Source organism: Odontesthes bonariensis, chromosome 13 (assembly GCF_027942865.1).
Source record: "Odontesthes bonariensis isolate fOdoBon6 chromosome 13, fOdoBon6.hap1, whole genome shotgun sequence".
NCBI classification, from domain to species: domain Eukaryota; kingdom Metazoa; phylum Chordata; class Actinopteri; order Atheriniformes; family Atherinopsidae; genus Odontesthes; species Odontesthes bonariensis.
This window is the reverse complement of record NC_134518.1, coordinates 27,848,580-27,866,103: the sequence shown is the minus strand read 5'-3', so window position 1 is coordinate 27,866,103 and position 17,524 is coordinate 27,848,580. Positions and strand designations below refer to the sequence as shown.

At 39.9% G+C, this 17,524-nt stretch overlaps 3 protein-coding genes across 4 annotated transcripts in view; 1 reads left to right on the top strand and 2 right to left on the bottom strand.

Annotated features, from left to right (window-relative positions):
• Positions 1-341: 341 nt before the first annotated feature.
• On the bottom strand, positions 342-4,437 carry LOC142397969 (heterogeneous nuclear ribonucleoprotein A0-like). 2 transcript variants are annotated; one of them, XM_075481830.1, is made up of 4 exons: positions 3,263-4,437; positions 2,135-2,285; positions 1,717-1,821; positions 342-453 (listed from the first exon to the last, which is right to left on the bottom strand). In XM_075481830.1, exon 1 carries the CDS (start codon positions 4,360-4,362, stop codon positions 3,445-3,447), a length of 918 nt encoding a protein of 305 aa, XP_075337945.1. In that variant the 5' UTR covers positions 4,363-4,437; the 3' UTR covers positions 342-453; positions 1,717-1,821; positions 2,135-2,285; positions 3,263-3,444. The 2 variants fall into 2 exon arrangements, with proteins under 2 accessions (XP_075337945.1, XP_075337944.1); XM_075481829.1 differs by lacking the exon at positions 2,135-2,285.
• A 1,025-nt stretch (positions 4,438-5,462) lies between these two features.
• maea (macrophage erythroblast attacher, E3 ubiquitin ligase) lies at positions 5,463-16,639 on the bottom strand. The gene is made up of 9 exons (XM_075481828.1): positions 16,561-16,639; positions 13,108-13,290; positions 10,915-11,118; positions 10,614-10,736; positions 9,482-9,558; positions 9,236-9,344; positions 7,641-7,774; positions 7,333-7,528; positions 5,463-7,219 (listed from the first exon to the last, which is right to left on the bottom strand). The coding sequence occupies exons 1-9, from the start codon at positions 16,627-16,629 to the stop codon at positions 7,124-7,126; spliced, it is 1,191 nt and encodes a 396-aa protein (XP_075337943.1). The 5' UTR covers positions 16,630-16,639; the 3' UTR covers positions 5,463-7,123.
• LOC142397967 (C-terminal-binding protein 1) overlaps positions 15,707-17,524 on the top strand; it is a 34,652-nt gene continuing 32,834 nt past the window's right edge. The window contains exon 1 of the mRNA XM_075481827.1: positions 15,707-15,853. The gene's annotated coding sequence lies outside the window, so the exon portion shown is untranslated. The remainder of the gene's footprint in view (positions 15,854-17,524) is intronic.

Sequence of the window (17,524 nt, the reverse complement as noted above, 5' to 3'; positions counted from 1 at the left end):
CACTAAAGCTAAATTTGAACGCTGCATAAATTTGAATTCAATGCAAATATTTTCATTTGTTTGAATAATTGAGACACCACAGGGAACATCCAAATCCCAAATATTAAGTAGTGAAATGGAATGCGTGGTTGTAACATATTTTAAAAGGGAGTCATTTTCTTCTACACCCTCAGCACAGAACAAGTAGGATTTATAAGATTCCCACTTGGCTGAAGGAAGCGAGTACATCCATCAGCTCTAGAGCTCTGGCCTCACCACCCCTCAAACAAAGTGAACTCTTCGTCACAGGCACCTGTGTAGAAATAAACCAAACTATCCCCAGTGTAATAATATAACAAGTCTTTTGGTATATAAAAATATGTAGATTTATTGTGCATTCAGAACAAAGCATAATCAATATAACAGGAGTTTCTTTTCCTATGGGTGATCAGATATCCGTCAAGCATCATTAACCTATAAAAAGGTAAGAGAACAAAAGTAAAATTTACACTCATGTTAAGAAAATAAATAAATTCACTTCAACAGCAGTTTTGTCAGATAAATTGAGCCAAACTGAGTCCAATAAGATTGAAGCACCTCATACTGCGTTTATTAAAGGCATTGTAATATTACATCTTTTGAATGGAACTGGTTTGGATTTGGGTTTTCACTTTTGTCAAATCTCAGCTATTAAATGTATCCTAAAGTCCACATTAGCATAGGTGTCAACATCAAACTGGATATTTAGCTGAATTTATCAACAGAATCAAATAGACGATAATTTTATTTTGTACTTCAAATGTCAAGACAAAAGCACTGGTTATTTGCAGATTTAGTCAATGACTTCCAAAGTTGGAAAAAAGTAAAACTTTTCATGAAGATTTTGCCATTTTACTTTGAAAGCGAACAGTCTCATCCGTACCAATTTTTAGGTGTTGTAAAATGCTTATACAACAACTACTTTACCAAAACCCTCTTTTGGCCTAATCTTGACAGTAAAAGAAAAAAAAAAAAAAAAAAAAAGAAACATTCTATAAAGTGTTGTATTTAGTGATAATTTATCCAGATGCGTTTATCTGCATTGATCTATGCAGCTAGCAAGCACACTTCGTTACAGCTGCTCTATGATATTCCAGCATCATTTTGATAATATTCAAATAAGCAACTGATATTTGAGGAAAATGAAATGTATAGGAAAGAGCTTGTCAATTCTTTTTCTTCTTGAGTCCTTGTCTTGAACACGTGAAGACAAATGTCGATTGATGGCAAGACAAATATAAGACTAACCAGAATTACCAAGACAATACGTTTTCAAGTTAAGTCCATTTATTATTCTTAAAGCTCCTCCTTTTATTGAACCTGTGGACCATAAGTAGAAAAAGGTTAATCGCATTTTACTGTGAAAATGCTAATTTCTCCGTCCGTATAAGGTTCAGTGGTGCCCAATCTAAAAGAGAGACTCAAAGTTATACATTACCCAGTAAATAAAGTACAAAGTCAACCTTAGTTAAAACTTGAAGTTGACGGTTTTGACATCGAGCATTTAGGCTGCAGGAGGACATCTACATACTTGGGCAATTGTTCAATAAAAGCTACAGAGAAGAGGTCTCAGTGTCACGAGTAAAAAGGACTTGGTCCAAGTATTAACAGTCAGTGCTGGTTATTGCGTGAAAAGGAACATGATAGCATTGGGGTACGCATCAAATTTCCCCCCCAGAAACAAACCACTGGCTTCACCTGAGAGGGAGAAGGCACGACCAATCTCTGGTGCCCAGTCAGCATGGTGACACACACCCCAACGCTTTCAGGGTGATGTCCTGGTGCCCAGGTTACCATTGCAACCTGGAGGAAATGGGAGAAAAACAAGCATGAGAAACCGAGGACTGAGAGGGATCGTTCTAGGAGACACCACTTCTACTTGTTCCATCATTTCATTTAATTGTGGAGCAAAAAGGCATCTCCTTCCACCCACTTATAGCTCATCATAGACCAAATGAAGTAACCCCCCCTACCCCCTTTCCCATATTATAAGATTAGCTATATAAATATTTGTATTGATCTGTTTGATAAGTTTAAATAATGGCACACTTGTGCACCACCAAGATATTCCATACATGTTGACCAACACAGAGTGAAGACAGGTTGATTTACATACCTAGTTGGCTGGATGTGGATATCCTAAAGAGATATTTCAGACTCCTATCACAACCGACCCCAGGTAATCAACAGGGTCCTGATGTAGCCTACAAACAAACTGCTACGGCTATTTTGGCTGGGATAGCCTACTGGAATACAAGTAAGAACACCTAAATATAGGAATAATCAAAGATAAATATCAGAGCCCTCATGTCCACAAATGGTTGTATTCAGAAATGTAATAAAAAAAGAAAGTCATGAGCAATATCTAAAAAATAAATTAAAAAACCACATGTTTTTAAATATTATAAAATAAATAAATAAAAAAAAAAGGGTCACACCCTACAAAGCCTACATGCATTGGCTGTGGGTAGACTAGAACCAATCGGTAACCATTTCACCCACCTGAGTATATGGGAATAAACTGTGGAAATGATGCCATGTAACTAAAGAGCAACAAGATGATGTCCTATAAACCTGTGGATAAACTTGAGGAAGCCTGGTTAAATAAGTAAGATAACTAATCTAAGTGGTATAATGTTTTATTTAAAATGAACATACATAAGCATACCAAAGTGTTCCAACAATGTTTTGTTCTCCAGACATGAAAGTATACAATATACATTAGATATTGCTACAGGTAATGGAAATTGAACAATATTTAGACTGAAGCTATTACTATACGTGAGGAGTTGAAATACAGTATGGGGGAAGGAAACAAGGAAACTAGACTGCGGTATCACGTTTCGCCTTTGCTGAATGACCAAAGTAAATTGTACAAATTTATGAGCAGTGTAACATATCTATGAAAAACATAACATGCTTTCTCAACCTCGTACATTGAAAAGTCACACTAAATGTGCTCCAAAAAACAAAATCGAACCCATCTGCTTAAAAATTCAAATATTAAAATAATCAGAACTTATCAGCAAAACAATCCTACATCGAAAGTTTCAAAAACAACGAATGAACGCAAATAAAAAATAATTCAACTCTAAACGACAACTGCACACCGGCGGCGTGGGTACATAATAAAAAAAGGGATCACTGTACGTTTAAATCTTCATTTTTTTTTTTGTTTGTCCTAGATGAACGGCAACAACCGCTGCTCGTTATTATCAGGTGTTCTGGGAAGTGACCTTCCTACCTGTTTGGGCTTTTGAGGTCTTCGTTTTGATTAGGGGGAGGGGGTCTCTGTGTCCGTATCTCTGCCATGGTTGGATTTCACGGCAGACGCCTCGTTACTGACTTAGTTTTGCGTCCAAATCCTGGCTGGGAGTAGTTTGTGGCAGGTAGTGGGGGTTGTCGCTTTCCATTGTGCAGTCTCATTTAGTAGCCGCCGCCGCCGCCGCCACCCCCGTAGCCCCCCCTGGGGTAGCCGCCACCGCCACCACCGCCGCCCCTGGTGTAGGGAGCAGCGCTCCTCTGGCCGCCGAAAGGCCCTTTCATGGGACCATAACCTGAAGAATGCTGACCATAGCCGCTGCCAAAGTCACTGTAGCCATTACCACCACCGTAACCACTGCCCTGGTCGCCATAGCCACCCCCATAGGGCCCGCCATATCCTCCGTAGCCACCACAGTTGTAGCCTCCGCCATTTCCGTAGCTTCCGTAGTTTCCGCCATAATCCCTGCTGCCGTAGCCATTTTGATTTCCCCTCATGCCTCTGCCTGGTCTGCCCCTCGGCGCCATTCCGGTTCTGTTGGCTGCCTGCATCTCTTGCTTGGTCAGGGCTTTTTTCACCTCAACTTTGTGTCCGTTGACGGTGTGAAACTTCACCACGACCGCTTTGTCGGCCGCGTCGTGATCGGTGAAGTACACAAAGCCGAACCCCCTTTTCTTTCCAGTCTCCTTTTCTGAGATGACTTCGGCCTTCTCGACTTGGCCATACTGCGAAAAGTAGTCGGAAAGATGTTCCTCTTCGATGTCGTCTTTTAAACCGCCAACAAAGATCTTCTTCACTTTAGCAAGAGCCTCGGGCTTGTTGGCATCCTCCCTCGCCACCGCGCGCTTCACCTCGACCGCATTGCCGTCGACGGTGTGCGGCCTAGCCGCCATGGCTGCGTCGGCCTCCTCCGGTGAGGAGTAGGTCACAAAGCCGAAACAGCGAGACCGCTGAAGCTGCTTGTTGACGACAACGACACAGTCGGTGAGGGTGCCGTATTGCTCAAAATGTTTGCGCAGGCCATCGTCGTCGGTGTCCACGTTCAGTCCACCGACGAAAAGTTTGCAGAGCTGGTCACTCATTTTCAAAAAAAAAATGGCGAGCTGACGAACGTTGTCTGACTTCGACAAAGCACCGTTCTCAAGATGGCGGAGGAGCAAGAACGCAGCAGTATTTATAGGAGACGCGCTGACGACAGAGTAGCTTGACGACGATCGTTAACGCCTTTTCCGGCTTACAGCTCTTTCTTAGCAGGAGGTGAAGACAATCGCTACCATCGTTAGAGATAAAAAAAAAAATACACCCTAAAATAACTGCAAAGATTTTTTTCATTACATGTGTTTTTAATTAAGTAAAAATAGCATTTTTTTTTTTGTTTCAATGTGTTTAAAGGATGGTTTTATAGGGTGTTTATCAAATGGTGCCATTCTGAAACTTGTTCCAAAATAAATGGAAAATCTACGGCAGTTCCGACTTTCATATGAATAAAAAAGATAAGTTCAGTCAATTTTACCCTCAAGTCATTTAGCCTAGTTATTTTATCATTCGTTTCTTCTCTGCCATTAAATCTCCTTCACAGGTAAATTATCAACCATACAGTACAAGACTGAAACAAGTATAGGTTCTGCCACCCAGATTGCTGATCTCCTTGGAGGATGACACAAATCCTTGTTGATAAACCTATTAATCGAAGTAAAATGAGAAATATAGTTTTGTGTTTGTAACAAAAATTCACTGCTTGACACAAAAAGACAAATCACCAAATTAATCCATGAGATGGCCAGCTACAGTTTCTGTATGAACTTGGTGGCTTATTTATTGCCTATGGAGTAAATGTTGTAAGACAAGGTTTAACAGGTCCTGTTTTTTGCATGGAGAAATGAAAGGTTCTGCTCAGTCCACACATTTTTTTCTGATTCTTCTCTGCCATGAAATCTACTTTACATGTAAATAAACGACCAACCATACTACATCCCTGAACAAAGTAACCCACTCAGTCTCTGCCCTACACAGATTATGTTAATTTAGTTTCAGGTGAACGACATAACCGTTGGTTAAATTTCCATGTGAATACAGTAGCCATGACTCATTCACTTCATCACACCCACCAGAGTTTGTGTTGATGCTGACGAATTGGGACCACGTGAGCAAAGCAGACACTGCAAATAAAGAAAGACTAAAATCAAAGTTTCACTGAAATCTTTATGAGGCATATTGTTCAAGAAACAATCCCCATTTCTATTCTACCTACACAAACACACATGACAGTCTGTGTCTTCTTCACAGATACAGTTTCAAATCACTTTTGGACAGAAATGAGTTTGCTTTTGGTGTCAACAAACAACAGATGGAAGAAACGACCACAGAATTGATCAGAATAAACTTGCATTAAATCTGCATTTTTTTTTCGGGTTGCTTTGTACGGAATTAAGTGTTAATATCTGAATGATTTGTGCATTTATTGACACTTAAGTAACAACTCTTGCTCCATTTATCCACATTACAGTACTTTTTAAAGTCATAAGGGATTCGGCCGAGTCTCGTCTTCAGATGACCCAAAAACTGTTCCCTCTTGACTCTTAAAAGGAAAGGCAAAGCCGTCACATCAACTGCGTTGTGTTGGTTGTTATCCGTGTCTCAAACAAAGGCATCTGCATGGAACTACAAGAAATACTGATGAAGAGAGTTTACTTTAATGCTACATAAGCCCTGTAGTATTGGAGCAAAGAGGAGCTACAGCATGTGCGAATCCAAAAAAAAAAATAATCTCAGCCTCTTTCTTAATTATGTTGTTCTTTGTTTAGAGAATATTCCTGATAAATATCAAGTATTAACCTTTTGTTCATATGAGGACAAAAAGGGTTGGGGAAAAAAACTCAAATTTTCTTTGAATACTGAGTTCATTTCACTTTATTTGAAGCTACCCAGTCATTTATATTCCCAACTGTGGTACCCAAACCTCTTAAAAAAAAAAAAAAAACTACAAACTACACTGAACAACCTGTTTATCTGAGGATACTGCAGGTTATGCCAAGTCCAGTCCATTTTACACACCAAATTATAATCAATTTTGCTGCCATTCTTGTTCCTAAAAAAAATCCCTTATTTCATACATACAGATGATCAATTCTGACCAAATATTTGGAATTTAATTAAAAAGGGGGTGAAATTAAAAAAAAACTTTGGCAGTTTAAAAAGAAAAGCATGTCACTACAAAAAACCCCACCAAACAACCACCAAACCCAACAGCTGCCAAAAAAGGAAGGCCAAAGACAGAGGGTGTCCACCGCATGTATCAAATGAGATGCGACCAAGCAACCCTGTTTGTTTCGCAGAAGCCCCAAATACCACGTCTGGGTCTGGTTAATGCAGTGATGCCACGATATTTAAGTAAAAAAGGAAAAACACTTGTAATAAAAAAAAAAAGTCAAAGTAACCTCATCAAGATTTTTATTAGTTGTAGTAAAATCACACATCTACCTAGCAGGTTTTCATCCCATCAGTCCTTTTTGTCTAAACTAACTATAAGAGTGAAGGCCTTTAAGATACTGAAAATGTTGATAGTCCATGTGCTTGAATGAATCAGATCAAAGAACTTCTAGCCACATCTAAAACAGTCTGAAAGAAGAAAAGCCCAGTTTCTGTGAGATAAAAATGGGAGGGGGGAGGGTGAACTTGCTCATCTAGCAGAATGGGGAGTGTTGAGGGGCCTCTCAGGTCTGTAGGGGGGAGGAGGGGCACTGGACAACAGCTCCACTGGTGCTCTGAGCTGGCCTAGTCACAGATGATTGGACGATGGGCCATATTTGATCTTATTAATACTAAGAAAGGCCATCCGACTGATCACATGATGTAGACCTTCTCCGCCTGAGAGAAGTCGAAAACTTCTTTGGTTCTGGGACACACCACTTTGTCGTCTTGGCGAATGGACAGAAGAGACTGTTGGGGAGAAAATCAGCAGAACAAACATGAGTTTTATACATCCATACTGCACTTCAAATATTGACAGAGACAGCTTTTCTCTATGGCTGACCCTCTCCCAGTGTACTCACATTATAGCCGTAGACATATCCATTAGGCAGCATCATGGGAGGGTTGTTTTCATTCATGACCTCCCCAGAGATCTTACAGACTAGTCTGGAATTGGCACAGTGGGCCATAGGTAGTGGCTGGGCCAATTTGTTAAGAGATTTACTGCACACTGGGCAGTCTGGGTTTTTGGAGGTTCCATCCTCCTTGTAGCATTGACTAAGATGGGCGTTAAGGACCACAATTGATGTATTTTAGCAAAACGTCTTCCTTAAAATAATCCATATTTTGGAAGTTTAAAAACTGATCTGCTCGTAGGAACAAAGGATACGGTGTCTTGATGGCAGATAGGCCAGCCTGTAGGGTGATGGTGAAGACGGAGTTGTTTCCCAGCTGGTGCAGTCTGTAGTTGTCATATCGAAACTGCTGGATCAGCATCTTCCAACGGTTTGGATCCAAAAGATCCTGATGCAACACAAAGAACGCAAGACAAAGGGGAGAACTTTACATTCTGACAAATTGAGTCAGTTCTATCTATGTCACCTACTATTACAAATATTCACCAAATTGGAGTTCCCAACATCCAGAGCAACAAATCATACTGAGGTCTCTGATGGATGTTAAGTGGAGAAGAAAGTGCTTGAGCACCTTTAAGTTTGTACGTAACATGTGTTTAGCATGTTGATACACTTTTGTGTGTAAGCCACAACAAGCTCTGCAAGATAAAAGGCATATTTAATGTAATTCTAATAAAGATCACGATGTTGGCCTCGAGTATCACTTAAAAATAATTTAAAATTGAACAATTCTTAGAGGCGTTTCTTTTGTAAAAAACTGTGATTAATAGCTTCCTGCTTCCCTAATACAACTGGGGTTTAAGGAAAGAGTCTTTTAATTAGTGGTAACGGATGGTGGGAATTTTTCTCATTAGGCCTGATTGTATTAACATGTAGGCTTAATATTTTCAGTCTAGTCACAAAGGGTAAAAACAGGTCTTCTATGAAGATGGACTAGTAGGGTGCATATGAAAAAATTGATTAATCTTCCATCTGAGCAGGAAAAAAATATTTGTACAAAGAAAGAAACACTGTGATGGCACAATCCTACAGGTCAAAGATGACTTGGAGGGAAATGAGTTTATCTCAATTTAAGGGAACACAGGCCCTCTGGTGGCCCATCTGCTGCTACAACACACTTTCTCTCTGCTTAATCATAATAACTTGTTTGCATCAAACAAATATAATACTGATAATCATAACAAAGAAATATTACTCATAACCACAATGAACACAGACTGTAAATGCAGCTCCTTTTAATAACATGGTATTTCAGAGAGGTCTGTTAACAACTCTGCTTAAAGGTGGGGTAGGGGTTTTTTCTGGAACATTTTTTTACATATTGCTTGAAATACTCTTCACACCCCCATTGCAACCAATTAATTAAAAGTTTTGACACAAATATGAAAAGTTTTAGTGGCCTCTAGAACGTACAATCTAGGAAAAACAGTATCCAATCATTGTGAACGGACCGTTCACAATGATTGGATTCTAATGCCGTCTATCAAACTGCAATCTGCTCCTCCCTCCCCCTCCTTCCCCCTGTGCACGTACCCTGCTCCGTGAACGAATTACGCGTCCAGAAGCTTGGCAGGAAGCTAAACTAGAGCCAGCTTGGCTAGCACCTAGCATTATTAAACGTATAGTTAGCATATACTAAATACTAAATACAGCAACGATCGATGCTTGCTGTCAGAACAGCGCTCGTGCACCTTCGTGCTCGTCCGCGTTCATGTACTCTAGAGGTGTGGCTTCGCTGGACTCAAAATCCAGGATCTCCTACCCTACCTTTAAATGTTACTGAAAATCCCATGTGTTCAACAGAAGTCTCACACAATAACATTTAATCATTACAAGCAGCTGGTGTTACCTTATATGGGGAGATGTGTGTATCTGATGGGAAGGCCAGCATGCCCATCACCTGCCGGACCTCATCCAACTGTCCTCCTTCTGCTTGGCTGAAGTGCTTCCTTGCATGTCTGGTACACACAGGGACCCAAAAACTCAGTGACACACAGCCTGAAATAAGAAGCTGAAATATACTGGCCACAATAACGTTGAAAAGAAAAAGTGTTGAAGTAAGTGTAAGGTGTGTGCTGTGGTTCATTTCAAGTACCGGACTGCATCCATGCGCTTGTTTTGTCTGATGAGCTCTATGAACTCCTGGATTCTCAGACTGAACTCAAGACAACTCTGACAAAGAAAGAGACAAAAGTTGTTGTTAAGATTCAACTACTAAACAAGCTGCTGGGTTTATCTTTTCCTCTTCATGGAGTGGGAAAAGAGCAGACAGGGAACAGATTATTTTCATGCAAACCCTGCAGTACTGGTGAGCTCCAAGCTTTTGAGGAAAAAAACCCAACATTTATCTGATCACTCTACGATTTTATGTCGAGTCGTTCAGTCTCACATCCCTGTAGGGCATGGGTCCAAGTGTCTTTGCTCACAGAAATGAACCCACAAATTACACTCCTTGTGTCAGTAAAAGTGTATTTAAGTACATGTGGCTTGTAGTAGAAAACACTGAGTTTCAAACAGACTAGAAAAGAGCCATTAAACTGCAGCACATTTACTGTGGCTGGTGGTGTAGCATTATTCTGAACTCTACTGTTTGCATTCTTGTTTAAAAGCATAATCCCAAGATCTGTGTTTCTATTTGTTTCGACTCCAAGCAGCAAAAAACCTAAAGAGAGTAACTCAGTTTTAATCAGGCCTTCTGGGGCTAAATATGCAAGTATGGCTTGTTAAGAGAGCAGAAATATATAATGAAGGCTTTATGAAGGGCTCATGTATCTTATTTCTAATTTCTTCACTGTAGCTTTTTAGCTGTATATGATAAGAACTCCAAATAGTATTAAAATCCTTCATTACACATCATCTGGAACAGGATGATTTATGTAGTTAAAAAGCAAACAACGTCCCCAACAGGGATTTGGGGTAAAATCCCTCATAAAAATGTTTTTAAGTAACAGGCTTAACATCCGGCCTACTCTTTAGGAAACACAAATGAATGATTTCTAAAACCCACAGATTCCCTGAACAAGCAACTGTCAATGTATTTTGGTTCAATCTCACAAATAGCTTCATTTCATATGTAAGGTTTATTCAGAGGTTTGTGAAATAAAGGTTTTATTAAATAAATGCTGTCAAGTTTATCAGAAAACTCTCTTTTTAGTTAAAAAAAAAAAAAAAGGACAGTTTTTCAAAAATCCACCTCCACCACAGCAGGTTGAACTCATATGAACTACCTTCATCTTGCGGAGGCGAGACTTGTTGTCATGGCACCAAGCCAAGCAAGTGGTTGTCTCCTGTCTCTCCAGAGACTCCTCCACCTCCTTTGCTGTGAGAAACATCTCAATGTTCACAAGTTCCTAAGAACACAACATACAGAAAAATAGGGAATAAGAAGAAAAGAACTAAGCTTGTGCTAAAAGTGAAGCAAAAAAGTCACAGAAGCCCGTCCGGACTTGTTTTAATTGAACTCTGAGAACTCTTAATTACTCATAATGACCGTATGAAGATATTGGACATTCACATGGAAATATTTACCTCTATACCGCTCTGTCTGGCCAGTTTGACCGCTGTGTTGTAGTAGCCACAGCGCAGCAGATGCTCCACCATCATGCGGTCCATGCGTTTCTTCTTCCATAGGTTGACTGAAGCTGGCTGGTCGCTGCTGTGCTCCTTTAGGTGCTCGATGCGCCGCTTACACAGCTTGGCGCTCTCATCTTCTGCTTGAATTGACTCTGCAGCCTTCAGGAATCAGAAAAAGAAGTTACAAAAATGTCACCTGTGAAATAAATTCAGTGGATCTTGTACTGCTACATTTCCTGCATGAGACTTCAGACACAGATAACAATGCAGAAATCAACTAAGATAATAGTTGATTTCTGCATTGAATAGTTTTATGACACGCACCGCGTACCAGAGCTGGTATTAGAACTGGAGTAAGTTTTGAACACAAAAGCCAACCAATCTGAAACCCTGAAAACAATTCCAGCCTGACCTTAGTAAAGATCTTAAGAATCACTGACTTTCTGTGGAACAGAAAGAGGACTATCCTATATTAGTTTATAGTGGAAAGTCAGTACATATTGCTTTTATTATTCTACAAAAAAAAAAAAGGAAGTTTAAACCAAGTCTTGCCTTGATCCTAATGAGGAAAGCGATATTGCCTTCAAATAAAATGTACGAGCTTTGAGCACTCACGAGGACACAACTAGAATAATAAGAATGAAATATTATGCGTTGTGCCTTATTCTAGGAGCGGTTAACATCTCACCCTGGCTCAGCTGCCGAAACAATCTGTGACCTTTTCAACTCAGCCGTTGCCAGGCTACAAACTTTCCAACAGTTTGTAAACTGCTCAACCAAAGAAAATAAAAAGTTGGATTTATTCTATGCAAATGTAAGAAATGCATACAGGTCCTCTGCCTGTCCTCCAAATGGAAAATTGCTGAGCAGCAACTTGTGACCATACGGACTTCAAGAGAAGTAGTATCAGGAAGCTGAACTGCACTGCATTTTGTGGAGGGGCTTAGAGGCTGAAATGTGGGTGGGGCTCATTAGCATATTAATAGATCCCAGCTCGCTGGATAAAGAAGGAGAGTCATACGATAGCGAAAACCTAAAATCATACACTTTTAAGAAAAAACAGTTGTTTTGTTCAGGTCGAGCTGGAAAACATGTTCTAACAGAGTGGAAAAGTGAACAAGTTGTGTTTTGATTGCATGCTTTGTGTCATTTTTGAAACAGTTGCTAAAACAACTTGCCAGACAAACAAGCCACAGAGGCCCCAGTTTTACCATAAGGACCTACGGTCACACTGAGGCGCTTCTGTTAAACAGTGGCTTTTAAGCCACAACCGAAGTGAGACCCTCTACAGCTGATGATGTATGTCGGTCTATAACTCTTCTGACATTTTAGCTGATGATTAATCTCCTCACAAGTAATTGTGATTACCTATTAAATGATCCTTTTATAATTTCTTGCCTCTGTTTGGTAGTAAATACTGGGCTCTAGTTTCTCAATTGGCTCTAAACCAAAATGGGCGCACAATGATGCTGTTGTAGTGTTTGCTTCTGTAACTAAATCCATGATTATGAAGTAAACAGATGATCAAACAAAATGCTGTCTGTCACATATCAAGCTGTCAAACACCTCGAGAGAAACAGCTGGAGCCATTAAACCAGGAGAGAAAAAGGATGGGTAAAAAGTGCCAAACAATGAATTCACTGAATGAGGGACTTTCCTTTTTTTTTTTTTAATACATTATAATCATCTTGTGAATAAAGCAAAAGTCTTTGTTCTTTAAAGAGCTGTGCAGTGGGATGACATATGCAGTGAGGCAAGAAAATATCTTCAAATTCAAGTGTAGTGTCTGCATTTCTGCGTCAGAAATGCTAAAATATCATTTAATAACGATGTCACTGTATGAGTAATTCCGAGTACAAAGCAAGCAACCGCAGTCGAGGGGAACAGAGCCGGATATGTATCCACTCCACTCCCAAATAGAGAAGGGGGCTTGAGCTCTATTTTCATTGTGACTTTAAAAAAAATTTAAAAAAGGAAAAAAACAAACGAGTACTTTTTCATTCAATTGTCCCTTTTTAAAGGGGGAAAAATACAGTTTCAAATTTCAATTGATAATTCAAAATAAAGAAGGACATTCCTGATCATTTGGATGGGCCCCAAAAATTAGCTTAAAATGTCTGCATGTGTTTGCACATTTTAGTGCCTCACCTTTCTCTTCAGGGCGCTGAGTTTCTCCACCACTCCGTCCAGCAGTGACACCACAGAGTCGACCACTGGGAAGCTGCTCAGCGTCTTCTCCAGCTCTGCAACCACCATGGTGACGTGACTCGTCTCCCGGTCGATATTCTTCTGAGCTGCTCTGAAACGCTTGTTCAGTGTCTCATATGGCACCTGTAAAGACAATTTCACACAATATGAGCTCCCGTGACGGAAGGAAAGGCATGTGTGTGGTATAATACATCTGTAAAGTCATTACAGCTTAACAATGTGGAGACCAGTTTGTCCTGATAAATTAGTTTAGATAGTGGAGCCGTAATGAGTCACTCATATATTCTCTTTAAAGATTGCTAATGATTAATACAGAATTACACACTTCTAGTAAATCAGCCTAAATCCACACGATCCCAGCAATCTCCAAACAAATAATTCCTAATATTTTTCTCTTTCCATTTCAGTGCAGTAATCGCTCACAATACTTTAGCGTTGGAATCAGTCCTCCTCTGAGGTTACAAAGCATAATGCATGAAAAGCAGCATTCATAATCACAGTATTTCTACAAAAAATACTATACATATATATTTTATTCTATTTGTAATATTTATATTACAAGATTTTAAGCTTACATGATCAAAGACCGTTATCCAAAAAAAACTGAGCAAACACAGAGCTTCTCCCTCCTGTCTGCACAGAGGATTAGTCTGGACATAACTGAACCAGCTCCATGTGACCTTTAAGTTCGGACCAATAGTGAAGCAAGCTTTGATCCATTGAGAGGATTCTTCAATCTCAATTTAGAGCCAAGTTAATTTCACAGATCGCTAAGACTGAAGAGCAACATTATGTAAATCTGCCTCCATGACTGACTGAATAAATAAATCTCACTGGGGTTTGGGGCATCCATCCTTAAACTGAACAGCACAATGGGACCATATGTCTTATATTTATCTGTGATCCGTAAAAGATGTGTATGGCTACTGGAAAAGAGAGGTACAGGAATCATCTTTACTACAGCTTCTCTGGGATATTCTTTTCATTTTCATGGCTACATTTCGATTAGAATTTGCCACCGAAGTATTTTGATTGGCAAGAAAATATTGGTTTATTTTTTGTATGAATATTTCTCATAAAAAGATGCATGTGAAGGACCGACCTCATGGGATTAAACTGTACCAAGATATCATGTTGGATGAACCACTGAGTGCACACTGTACCCTACATGTAACATTTAATCTTTGGACTGGTGGCATCATGCAGCATGACCAGTGATGTCCAGTTTAACTACTGCATCATGTCTCGCCTCCTGACATCTTTGTACACTCACTCTCGAATTTAGTACAATACCATACAGATAGAATTATAATTCATACACATTTGTTGAAAATGCATTGTGTGTAGCCATTCTTGTCTGCCAGTTGCAAACAACTTTAGTCCATACAGCCCAGTCCAAGCACTCAAATAGTGCTTCCACAGCAGAAACACTGTGAAAACAAAAGCTCAAGCAGATATTTCATCTATTAACAGCCTTTTAAAGTAAAAATAATCACTATGGAATGACATAACGTTGGCAAGTATAAAATTACACATACCAAGACTGAAACATTGGTGCCCAAACCTACAAAAAAGTATACAGCATGTATAGCAATGGGCATTTGGTATATTTGGTGTATCATCCTTTCACCTTTATCTAAGTGAGAGGAACCATTAACACACTTCAAATCTTTCTGAATGCACTAGACTGGCATTGTAGGAGTATGAATTATTGCTTTTTATGATTTGTTAAGAAGGGAATCGGCTTGCTAACAAAAGAGATGTTGAGAGGCCTAATCCAAATGGTTACCCTTATTTGTCAATAATAATTAGATAGTAACAATCATCACATAGCTCTGGTTATTAATAGCAAGTCTGAACAGTTTAAAAAAAGCAAACTTACAAAGCCAGACTTTAAGGGCCAACATTTAGATTAATACTGAAGAAACCAAATTCCAAAATAGATTATTAGTCATTTTCACAAAGCCTAGCTCTTTCTGTGTGTAAATATATAATTACTAATGCTACTTTACTTTAAGAATGCACTGATCTCACAACCACAAGGACATAATATGCACTGTATATTGTATTTTCTTGGGAAGATTCCTCAGTGTCTGTGTCAGACATCTCTGTGACATTATTATTCTGCTCAACATACCCTTGCATGTAATCACCACAGCTCTCTACATGTGTAGACTCCCATTTGATGCCAATTACAACCATCACTCCTATCTTAAAATGGTGCCCATCATTTTACTGCAGCAGACACATCCCCAGACCACGACCATGCGTTTCACGACAGACATATCTGAACACAGCCAGTAAACGCTTCTTTATATTAATCACGGTAACATTACGCCATTAGCTGCAACCCAAAAGCTGTCAATACATTAGTACTCACAATCGTGATTAATACGGCGGCGCTGTCTTGCTGAACATGAGGCAGCCCGGACTTGTTTGAGCTCGTCTTTTAGCAGTGGTGTCGCAGTAACGTTATGTGGAATGGAGGAGCTGTACGTGTGTGCGGCAGCACACTGTGATTTCTCTCTCTGGCCATTTTGAAGTGCAGGGAGGCAGCAGCAATGTGATGACACTGCGCTAACTCACAGGGCTGCTTCCCAGCCTGACAGCCCCGGGATCCGGACACTCGCCCCTGCGATATAACCTCCAACTAACTACAATTTACAGGCTCGACCCTCCTGATCGGGTAGGCTATTCGAATTTTTCGCATACGAAGGTGGCCAACACTAATTTAACCCCAGCACAGCGAGCTAACGTTAGCAGGCCAATCACGTCTGCATGTCATTTCTTTAACGTCCTGCCTGGTTTCAGAACGGATGAGCAACCATGTTGTTCAGGCTCTGTCTGGGATGTTATTCACCACACAGTTACCACCATTATTTAGAATAATCGTTCTCCCTTTTTGAAACAAACTAATGTAGCATAGCTGCTAAATCCGTTCACACCAATCTGTGTGCTGACAGATCATCAGAGACCGTTAAGATGATTTCGCGTTGGGAGAGGTATTCATCAATAACCGACATGCTGCAGTTAACTCTGTAAGGTCCATCTTGTCAAAAACAGGGTAAAACTTAAGGTAACAGCTGTGGGGTATTTGAAGAACTCAAAGCAAATCAAACAAATTAAACCGGGGGACAGACAGCTAACTAAACACCAGCCATTCTCATGTATCAAACTTCTAGATATTTTCTTTACAAATTCCGGTAGTTACTAGACGCTAGCTACCCCTGCTAGGCTAGCTGAGCTAACGTTAGCCTCCCTGTCAAGCTCGCTGTCCTCGCCATCTAATGGACAACAAATTCACATTCTCCAAAGAGCAAGCCAAACATCGTGCATTCTGTAAACATCACAATCATCAGTCTATCAATACATATCAGTCTCTTTATTGTTTACCTTGAGGGTGGGATATTCTTGGACTTTGAGAGCCATGGACAGTTGAGATGCTGTCTCCTGCACCGCCATCTTGGTTTTGTGGTTTTCTTGTGGTTGTTTGTGTTTTTTTTCTTTCAACTCAGAATGGCCTCAGTGCTCACTACCGCCATCTGGTGACATGGTGTCAGTACTGACCTTTGAGAGCGTGGGCTGCTTTGTTTCTAATTTAAATTCATTTGACCATCAAACTGATTACACGATCATTCTAGTGTGGTTTAGAAAACAAGATTCAAGTCCCGGTCTGTGGCTCTTTGCTGCATGTCACCCCTCTCTAGGTACTTTCCTGTCCTCTCTCTACTGTAAATAAAGACCAGAGCCAACAAAACTTTTACAAAATAAAGCCTTTGTTAAATATAAACCAGTTTTAAAATGAGGAAGGAGAAAAATATTGGAAGAAGCATAGTTGAAGTCATGCTGTCCTAATATGTGCATAATGTGCTTTGGCACTCTCTTGCTGACCTAAGAAAGATCTTATCTGAATAAGATCTTATCTGGATGGCAATATGTAGCTCCAAAACCTGTGTTCAGAATTCTAATAAGGCCTTTGGTTCCTTGCCTACTATGAATTCTCATATAATAATCATATGTACTTGTGATGGCCTCACCTGCAGCCACACAGTTGCTTGGACTGGGATGAAACAAAGCACTCCACTCCAATCCCAGATTGATTGGGTGATACCAACTATGGGGGGAAGACTATGGAGCCTTTTAATTTCTGCATTAGTTCTTTTTGCTTTTGTGATTTGTTTATTTTGTTGACTTGGTTTAGGTATTAGGCATTTAAGTTTATTCTTGAGCTAACTGTGTTTATTTCCTTTTGTTAGTAAATTTGTGTTGATGTTTCCCTTCCCTCTTCCTCAGTGTGTCATGGTCTGATCAGCCAACATTTAAGTTCCCTTTGTTTCTTGTGTGTCAGGTTAGTTTT

Coding starts and splice junctions, on each gene's coding strand:
- LOC142397969 (XM_075481830.1), bottom strand. CDS start 4,362: ATGAGTGACCAGCTCTGCAAACTTTTCGTCGGTGGACTGAACGTGGAC.
- maea (XM_075481828.1), bottom strand. CDS start 16,629: ATGGCGGTGCAGGAGACAGCATCTCAACTGTCCATGGCTCTCAAAGTC. Junction 13,291..16,560: donor AAGAATATCCCACCCTCAAG/GTAAACAATAAA, acceptor TTGTCTTTACAG/GTGCCATATGAGACACTGAA. Junction 9,559..10,613: donor CTCGCCTCCGCAAGATGAAG/GTAGTTCATATG, acceptor TTTCTTTGTCAG/AGTTGTCTTGAGTTCAGTCT.